The sequence below is a fragment of the Leptonotus elevatus genome, chromosome 13, assembly GCF_054856555.1.
Source record: "Leptonotus elevatus isolate MCC_2025b chromosome 13, RoL_Lele_1.0, whole genome shotgun sequence".
NCBI classification, from domain to species: domain Eukaryota; kingdom Metazoa; phylum Chordata; class Actinopteri; order Syngnathiformes; family Syngnathidae; genus Leptonotus; species Leptonotus elevatus.
In genome coordinates, this window is record NC_141251.1 from 12,660,001 (window position 1) to 12,670,600 (window position 10,600).

Sequence of the window (10,600 nt, forward strand, 5' to 3'; positions counted from 1 at the left end):
TTCAGAGTAATATAAGCAACGGAATACATTTATGGGCATTTTCTGACTTGAACTGCTGTCAAGTGTGCAATACAATGTATATCAGAACTAGCCAAAACACGGTTTGACACTATATAATACAAAACATTATTCTCAATTCGAATATGATTTCATATTAGTCGAGTGGAAACATCCTTGGAACAACACAACATCCAGAGACATGTAATACAAATGACCAAAGAGCCGAGATTACAAGCGACTGTCAAAGAAATAAAATCGTAAATGGTCTTTTCACTAGTGTTTTTCCACCTACAAGACACTCAAAGTGCGTAACACTGACTCCTCGTTCACCGACCAATGATGCGGCATCAGAAGCAACTGGGGGTTTAGTATCTTGCTCAAAGACACTTCGACATAGTCACAAGGTCCGGATCAAACCCAAAACCTATGGACGACCACTCTACCACCTGAGCCGTGCCACCCCATAAAAGCAGTACTCCAAGGTCAAGATGTATCAGCATCAGATCGTATGGTCTGCTGCTGTTTGAGCCAAAGTGAACTTTATTCACCAAGGAGGGCTTAAACCCAAGACGACTGGAGCAGTTTTACTCATGAGGAGAGGACCAAAACTACCCGATGACAGATGCAGAAGTCTCATTTACAGAAAGTGATGGCAATGATTACTTAAAAATGCTGCGCAACTAAATATGAAAGATTAATCATCATTTTTTAAAACCGCAATTCAAAAACATATTTTAATTCGTTAATTTGCAGTAAATTTCTATTCATAATAACTTTTGCCAGTTTCAAGTTATTTCAGTGGTTTTCTTTCATTAATAGAAGGGAGGAAACAATTTTGTTCTTGTAAGTAATCGAAGTTGTCCGGTAATTAAACCGAATGATACAAAGACAATTAAGACTGAGATATCATGATTTGTGGTCTGAAGGACTTTGGGCCTGTAGACGTAGTGGGGCTGAGAGGACTCTTATCCACAACCATCCCATCTGCGCTATCAGGTTTTCCCAGTGGGGTTTTGACTGATAACTCGGCCTCGTGATAACAATAGCCCAGGCGCTGACTATGCTGGGCCATCTAAAAGCCGTTAGCTACCTCATTACTCCACTGGCTACTGGTCCAGCAAAAGCCCAGTGGCATCTTAGCAGGTACCAGTTATCATTACTGCCTTATGACCACCAATGAAATCGTCCCAGACTGCCGTCTACAGGAGCCAGACCATCACATTGGCATGTAGTGAAGAGAGAGAGCAGTCATTCATCCAGAAAAGGTAAATAATTAATAAATAAATAAATAAATAAATTGGGGAAAAAAAGAGGTGATTTGGAAACAAATTTTCAAACTTTAGTTTTTAAATAAAATATTTAAAATAGACCTTTAGTAATTTCACCTTTATTTGATTGGATTTCCCGCCAAAGATAAAATAATTTACACAAAAAATTAACAATGTCATACAGATTTGCTTTACTCAATGTAAATTATGAATACGAAATATATATTACAAAATGATACCGTATTTTGATGTGCACAGCACCTACCTACTTCAGGCAGTGAGACGTTTTATATCAAATCATGATTAGTCAAGACTAACATGCAAAGCATTATCAACGGTATGTAACAAACTATTTAAATTTTGCATGCTTTACCTGGTTCCTCCAAAGAGGATGATTCGATCTCCAACCATGCAGCAGCACTGTCGTCTCCGCGGACATGGGCCTTTCCCCTTGGGTTCGAGTTTTGTCCATAAAAAGGCTTCTGTACAGTTTAGACATGACAAATGGAACACATTGATGGTGCTGCTGATTAATTGGGGAAACAAAAGATTTGTACAGTATTGGCACATTACAAATACATCACTGCTTTCTGCACTACTACATTAACCATAAAGATGTTACTTCTTTTGATGCAACGTTCAAAATGTACTTAGGTGTAAGCGGTACAACAATTAAATTGGAAACTAATCAATTATCAAATTAATCAATAACTATTTTAATTTTAATCATTTACTTTTAAATTGACCAATTCCTCTGAATTTCAACCTCTCAACAGTAAATATTCTCAGATTTCTGTAGTTTTTCATGAAAGCAGACTGATTTATAATGATTATATTTGTGTTTTTTCCAAAACCACCCATTTTTACTTTGGAAAACAATGTTCAACATTGAGCTATTTTCTGACAGCTATAAACAGTAACAGAAACATAATTAATTTTCTGCACTTTCCAATCGGTTCTGTTTTTCTGTCCGTACATCAAAAATATCACCAGGCATATCCACAAGTCAGCCCTTTGAAAGTGATAGCAATGGCAATCCATCTTAAAACTGTTCACTTTGACTTTGAGGATAGTCGTGGGTTAAGAGGCATTATGAATAAATCAAAATATGTCCATAAATATATTCTTAAGCTTGTTTGAAGTATCTTTTTTTTTTTATTGAATATTTTAATATATTACCCCCAAACTGCCCACAACCATTTCACCATCTTGGTACATAGGGATGAACTAAATCCTGGGGGAGACTGCTTTGAGAGATACAACATACTGTACACACATGCTCAGCAAAACATAAAATTAGGTTACTGCTTTAAGTAGCTTAACATAAACTTTAGCACAACTTGACGCTGAAATAAAACAAAACGGTTTAAAAATAAAAAGTGTATGCCATTCATTGCTTCCTGTCAAAGAACAAACGCACAAGAAGACAAGAACACACACCTAACATGGATTACAACATAAGAATGCCTCTTCAGGTGGATAGATGTTGGCCCCACACTTTGCACCCCCCACTGGTGTGTAGCACTTGGCAATGTCTGTGTTGTGCAATACTTTCTACACTTTATGAGGAATGTCTTCACTGTGTTCAGTGGCATATTTAACGCGATGGAAATTATTTTGCACCCTTCTGAGTGATACCATTGAACAATGAGATCCGCCCCCGATGCTGTGGAAACCCCCTGTGGAGTGTGGACTATAAATTGTGCTGTAAGACGTGACTATAACAACGTCAGGAAAAACTACTACAGCGTCTGTACTTAATTTGGGGTTAATCAGAGGCACTCATATAACACTCATGTAAATGTGGTCGTTTCATTCTGACCAGTTAAATCCCCACATATAAGAGAGTGTGCACATTTGGAAAACCACATGATCGCAGTTATTTTATTTTCTATTTTTTCCAATTGAATTGTACACTAGATGTTATAGTTTAATTATTTGCAGTATATTGGTCTCATCTTTTGTATCATAAAAACCTGGCATTTGAACGGGGGTCTTTTAACATCCACTGCAAGCCATTAAGACCTGCTAAGATAACTGTGATTGGAAACACATAGTGGTACTGCCATCTAGTGGCACAAGACAAAATGTAATAACTGCCACATTAGACTTGTAATTTAGCCAAGAAAGGCCTTAGTTGTTCTATTCATATCATAACTGTCATAAGTGTATGTATAGCACATTGTATATAACCTTATACACATTGTGCAGCTAAAAACAATTAAACTGTAAGTTTAATATGAGGAAGAAATGGAAAAGTAGGTCAACATAAGCTTGAAGATCATCACTGTAAAGGGGCCACAATTGTATATGAAAAACAAAAACGTGAACTGTGTTTGTCGGAGAACTATAAAAAGCATCACCTGGACTGAATTTCCAGAGATCGTTGAAGTGCTGGTCCAAATCGGCATTGTATCCTCCAAATATGTACAGCTCTCCCTTGTAGCAAACTACATATGCACAGACAAGAAAGGGCAACTCAATTATCCATTGAACATGAAGATTAACATTTGCATTCATAACATAAGAAGAACGGCAAGATTTGCAGCTAAATAGCAGTTCAGTTCTCGGCGTGTTGAATGAAGTCCTTACAAGCGGAGTGACTTCTGCGTCCATCGGGTAACACCTGTATTGGGGGGGTGCTCAGCCAGGTATTGGTCTGCGTATCATACACTTCGATGTTGTTGCAGTAGATCTCATTGTTGGAGTGGAATGGACCAAAGTGGTCTCCTCGCCCTCCGAATACAAACATTTTTGTCCCGATGATGGTTGCTGAGTGGAAGTCCCGCCAGCTTGCTGGAACGCCCTGGAAGGCAAAAAAACAAGCAAAACAAAAACATATTAGTTGGAAAAATAGTAATATATAAATAATTAAATTAATAATTCCTACAAAAACAATAGGGACTTCGCAGCGGCTGCTGCTCGGGCCCTAATAAATAAATAATAATGACAAATTTGATGTCTTTGATCACTACACAACTGATATTTTTCCCCTTGACTCTGGGATGAAACGAAGGGAAATTGTGCCACCTAATGGACGTTGTTAACAAAAACCACAAAACTGCAACGCCAGACTTGGGGAAAACATTTTTATAGCAGTTGGAATATAGTAGCTGAAATAAAGTTAAATCCGGTTTCATGGAATTTTAACTAAAATGGAATAAAATCATGTCACATCATATTCAAAAATGCACTCAGCATAAATACAAATGCTGTCAACTTGTCATGTTTATTTATCAATTCATCCTATTATGTCAAATTTGGGATGACCTAGTTGTATATCAAAAATCATTCTGTACACCCTTCACTCTGACAATTGTACATGCATGCTGCAGATAAGATGTACGGTATTAAGATGCGGACCGTCCTCTCGTTAGAATACTCATGTACATCAAAACTCGAGGCAGTTGTAGGATTGCATGAAGGAAATGCACATTTTGGAGTGACTTAGGAAACCAGGGAAATAATCATGTCCTTTAATCAGCATCTTAAGGAGTGCTCGCTAACCAAGCAAATGGTGCACACCTATTTAATTTATACTCATAATTGCACAGAGGGGAAATTCAACTGAAGATTATGCTGAATATTTGTGAGGCACAACACGCAGTGAACCAGATCACACACGTGCGAGAGAGATTTCAGAGTAAGAGGTGCGCACAAACACTGCAACACCTCCTGAGCTCGAGGTCGGGTTTGTTATCACTCCAACAAACAGTTGACATTTTAATTTAAATATGTTTGCAGCGGGACTTGATCTGAAACTTCCGCTCCTAACAGTCCTAACAGATGAGCTAACGCCACCCTGCTTTTCAATTATTGACAGAAAAAATACAAACCCAATTGTTTTTAAACTCACCATGGCAACAATTAAAGACCAATGCATGGTAGTGGTGTCCAGCTTGTGGATGTCATTGGAGAAGCAGTCAGCCTAGAAAGCAGGAGAGGAAATGAATTAATTACTTTAATTTTCACTTGTGACCAGTGTGGTTACCCAAAATTCAGATTGAACTCAATTTGCCAACCAGTTATAGCCTACTGAACTGACAGTCATTTTTAAATCTAAACTTTCATCTTCATGCTGGTGGCATGTGGTTTGTCCAAAAAGGATTTTCTGTAAAAGCACCTTTCACTTGAGATTATTTCCGTTACCCAAACTGAAGCAAGACAAAGACTCACCAGCTGCTCGTATCCTCCGAATATATACATCGCCTTCAAAAGAACGCAGGCAGAGTGGCCATCTCTTGCCCCTGGAACTGTCCCAGAAATGGTGGGTGTGTACCATCTGTGGGTATCTACAACACAGGGATGGCTTATATTAATTCTCAGCACTTTACGTCAAACTTCTGGTAAGAAGTAAGCAAAGATTTGGTCTACTTGTGTATACCCGGCCATAACATAACATAACATAATATATGGTGTCAAACGATTAAATTTTTAAATCAGATTAAACACAATTTTGAATTTTGATTAATCGCTTAATAAAAAAGGCTTTTTATCCCTCAAAAAATTCCCGCCAAATTTGAAGAGCACCGCTTATGTGTTAATTATTTTGACATTTAATGTTATGAGGATGTCTTCCACAGTTTTTTGATCCACTACATTCTCTCATCCTCCTCTTTTTCTAATCAATTACTTGCATAATTCAAAATGAAAAGAAAATGACCCCAATATTTTGACATGAACAAATATTCAGAATGTCATACGCAAACATTTATTAAATGCTTTACTTTAATGCATGTAGTTATGTTTATTGCTCAAACACAACATGTGCTACCTTCAACGTAGCCATCCGCTGTCACGCTAAAGGATCATCTATGGTCAAAATTAATAGTGCGATTAATCTGTGTTACTTCATGATTAATGTGATAATTTTTTGTGATTAATTAATCAGATAATGCTTTAACTTTGACAGCACTAAATATAATATAATATAATGAGGATAAGCGGTTCAGATAATGGATGGATAATGTAATGTAATAGTATCTACTTACTGACATCAAATGCATACAGCACATTGCACGCCCCTTCCGTGTCATTGCGTCCCCCCCACAAGTAGATGGTCTCATCCAGCAGCACTGCCGTGTGACCATAACGCATGTATGGAACTTCACGAGCCCGCTCATGTCCTATGAGCCTCACTGGGGGCAAGTTCCTCCAGCGAAGGGACACTATGGCATAAAATAGTTGAGAAATGAATAATATGGTAACACAATGCGGGAACGACTTCTGTTACACTCCAAGATCATGGTACATTTGACTAAACTGTATTATTTCCGTTCGCTTTGCTGTTCTATTCCTGTATATTTGACCAATTACCCATTTGCAGATGTCTATGACAGAAGGTGGAAAACGTGGAACTGACATCAAAGGGAAGACTCACAGAGAAAGCAACCTGATGAAATAACGAAACAATAACTGAGATGTTCTCGTTTCCAAGTCAAATGAGCCAACTTCATCTTCATGTAGGTTTGCTTGCACTGACTGATATTTTGGCATATCCCTAACAAGAAGGCTCAAGTGACTCCGGGCAGCTATAAAACCAAGGTTGTTTACCACACATGGTACTGGACAAATGTTGTGGCACTACTTCATTGTCACCACTTTAATAAAAAGAACAACAAAAAAGGATGGCAAATGTATGCAATTTCTTGAGAACATATATTTAACAGGTATTTTTCCCGAAATGGCTTCTCAGAAAAGCTTTCACTCGAAGCAACAGCAGACACATTTCAGATCAAACAAAAAATAATAATAATAATTTTTTAATCACACACACAAAGGTGCAACCAACAGAAGCCCTGAGTTTGTGCAGTGTAACTTACCAGTGTTGAAAACATGCACATCAATCTGACGCAGTGTCTCATAGTCCTCCCCGGAGCAGTAGCCCCCAAAGGTGTAGACCTTGTGCCCCACGGCCACAGCGGCATGATTGACTCTCCGTGGCCCTCCTTCAAGGTGGACCGACCAACGCAACATTCCCCTCGCCTGCACCTCCTGTGTGGTCGATCACTTCACATCAGGCCAATTTCCACCATTAAACCTGTCAACACAAAAAGAGGAGTTAAAAAAAAAAACTCCTGGCAACAGTGTTGGCAAGTAAAGAACTAGTCCTGGACTAGGAGTTGTTAGCTTTGTTGACAAGCTCTCAAGCCCCTGTATTATTTACGTGGCTACACCTAGGGCTCTTCTTTCTGTCTGTTCACCGATATCCCCTGACCTTGACTGCCCTTAAAATGCTTCACATGCAATATGCATGGCATCATTTGACCAAACAAAAATCTGTTCATACAAAACTGGACTTCAAGCAATGTTAATAAATCTTGTGAGACGTCAGCTCACTGAGCAACTAAAGGATGAACTCTTCAAATGTGTTTTGCTTTCTTTTTGACATTTTGTGACGCTACACCCAAAGGGGGCTGGCTCAGTACAATAGTCTACCAAGCATATGATGACATAAAGAGCATGTTACTAAAAGCATATGACGAGAAAAGCTCCTTCTGCTCCATCACTATTATATATCCATCAAGCTACAGGTGAGTACAATATTTTTAGTTTTGGTATACAGTGCAAACTTCTATTTTTGACGATGACAAGTTGAAATGTTACTTGAAATTCACATTGCATTATTTCCTATGGGACATATTGTTTAGAAATTTGAACAATTTAGAAGGCAGCCAGTATCAATGAACAGGTTGTAGGCTCTTGTTCAAATGTGGACACAATTGTTGGTAACCTCCCTTTCAAAGAAAGAAAATAGCCACAACTGAAAGGATTGGAATTTGGCTAAATGCATGACAAGCCACAATGAGAATGACATTTTATTATTTTATTTATTTTCACTGTTTAGCATTTAGTGTTACTATTCTGACACGACTCCCTCTGCGCCCAGATCTAATTCAAGGTGCTGAAACTTGCAGTCGGGGGAAGACACCCTTAAAATGTGAAACAGCCAAAGCAGTTTGCTCACGAGAAGTGGTCCAAAATACTTCTCGAGATGCAAAACTCATTGAGTTACAGAACTTGTTTGATCGCAGTGTTTGCCTGAAAAGCATATGCAACAAAATATTTTTTGTCCCGATCAGTTTCATTGGTGTTTTAGACAAATGCATTTTTTTCATTTCACAATTTAGAACAGCACTTCTTCTTTTTTTTTATCCACCCAAATTCACACTTACAGACAATTTTGAATTCAATAAGATGCCTGTTTTGGGAGCCAACTGGAGTACCAAGAGAAAACCCACTCAAGCAATGGAGAAAACATGCAAAAGCTAGACAGGAAGGCCGGGTGCAAGGCTCGAACCCCCTTCCTCAGGACTGTGAGGCATGCCACCACAAGGGGAGACCCATTACAGCAAAACATTTAGCAGCCCACACTCTCTCTCCCCCATCCTGTTCAATGACCCACTTTCTTGCTGACCTCCGACCTTTGTTTGTTCTTAAGAAAATACACGATCGCTAAGCGACCCTTATCTATTTTGAGCCCCAGATCTTGGCCACGATTCTTTGACTTCATCATACATACTGTACAAATGCTGTGTAAAAGACACACCGGGTTTGCACAATGACACGTCACTGTGCTGTCACCTACAGTATGTTCATGTGGAAGGACCTCTTGTGAGGTGGTGCAATAGCTCCACAATCCCAAGTGAAAGTGTCAAAGGAGATCATGTATCTGATTTAGGGACATGGACATTGTTAGCTAATAAGACTCAGTGGCACACAGCAGTAATTAATACCTTTACACAGCCTCGTCCTCCAGCTAGTTAGCTTTAACCAGACGTCTTTACTGCCATATCTGTGAAGGACAGCGAGGTGGTCACAAGCAATTCAGACGATCTTATCGTTATCTCGTTCCACATTCAAGCGATAGTGTGACAGACTCTTGCGAGTAAGCTAGGCTAAAGCTAATCTACGCTACCTTATTTAGCGCATGGCAGTGAGGCGACTAGGAAATGACACGGGTTGCAACAACGGCGCCTATTTGCATTTGAAGCAAGGTGGGTCAGTGGACGCCAAAACAGCCGTGATCTTCACAATGTTAGTAACAGTAAGTATAGTTTAGCTACCTTGGAGCAGAGTCGGAGGCGGTTCACTAATGTGTTTGGACGCTATGACTTGTCAGCGGGGGAGATTGCGCCCCCTATCGTCTAACTCACGTCACAGCAGTTACACTCATAGCATTCTTGTGATTTGAGACTGCAATAAACTGCCTACTTACTGTTCCGGTTTACAGTTATTCTGGTAAAGCACAGCCTCTGAGAATATTAATTGCTCTCACAGCGTATTGCCGGACTGACTTGTTCACCTCATCGGGAGGGGAAACAAGACATGTAATGCTTGCTGGTGTGAATCGTGCAGGCTTCATGTTTGTATGCAATGTGGTTATTTCCTTATTTGCTGTTGTCCATGTCATCATAACATATGTATCAGAGGTTCTCTAACTTATTTGGTTTGGGATCACCCCCTAGAAGAAGATTTTTCCAAGGACCTCATTATAAACTCAATGCCAATTAAACATAACCTTTTGGTAGCAGCGCTGGGTGTATTATGTTATGTACCATGATTACTTTTGGATAACAGTAGTCAGATAACAGGTACATGCATTTAATAAACATGTGGATCATTTTAATTTTGCAGGATTACATTTTTTATGCAGAGAGAGACAGTAAAGACCTTGGCTGCTCTCAAACTAGTTGGTCAAACCTTCCCTGGAGCCACTGTAGGTTTTTTTTTCTTTCTGTAACTGTAATGGATTATGGTTACTTTGTTTGATTTTTAGGGGAGGAGGGTTGCATTTTGAATAGTTTTAATTTTGTTTAGAATTTTTTTAATTCATTTAGTTGTAATTAGTTTATAGCACATTTCTCAGTTTTTGCACAATTTAGAAATTAGCTATAAACAGGTGTAATGTATTTAGAAACAAATTGTGATTTCACTTTACTGGGTCTTAAAAACAAATATAAAGTAGGCTACATGAATAAAAAATAATAATGATAAAAAAAACATGGGTTGTCAAGTAATTTACAAGTATGAAAAAATGACAAAAAGAGTTGTGGCGAAGAAGCAGTTTCTCATCACAATCAATAGAGGGCGCCCACCAATTTATTCTTGATCATAAGTTTTGCAGGATGGCAGCACTTCCAACTATTACTGAGTAGCTGTAACAGAACACATCTTCTAGTTTTGGGCAAATAACACAAGTGGAAGCTCCAATTGGATCACTCACTGTTGAGCATTCCACTTTAACTATTCATAAAAAAAAATAACAAGCGCCAGGAATATTGACTATTCCAGGCATCAATCATGAAGCTGTCAGTAATAAGAGTACAGTT

The 10,600-nt window shown here is 38.7% G+C and overlaps 1 protein-coding gene across 5 annotated transcripts in view; it reads right to left on the reverse strand.

Annotated features, from left to right (window-relative positions):
• klhdc3 (kelch domain containing 3) overlaps positions 1-9,424 on the reverse strand; it is a 29,095-nt gene extending 19,671 nt beyond the window's left edge. For 2 of the 5 annotated variants that reach the window (XM_086093848.1, XM_086093852.1), the window contains exons 1-9: positions 9,335-9,424; positions 9,005-9,063; positions 7,091-7,308; positions 6,260-6,436; positions 5,445-5,560; positions 5,125-5,196; positions 3,861-4,074; positions 3,632-3,718; positions 1,642-1,750 (exon numbers count right to left, since the gene is read on the reverse strand). In XM_086093848.1, the coding sequence (XP_085949974.1) occupies positions 1,642-1,750; positions 3,632-3,718; positions 3,861-4,074; positions 5,125-5,196; positions 5,445-5,560; positions 6,260-6,436; positions 7,091-7,244 (929 nt within the window). In that variant the 5' untranslated portion in view covers positions 7,245-7,308; positions 9,005-9,063; positions 9,335-9,424. The other 3 variants (XM_086093850.1, XM_086093849.1, XM_086093851.1) reach the window with 3 other exon arrangements.
• Between the last annotated feature and the right edge of the window lie 1,176 nt (positions 9,425-10,600).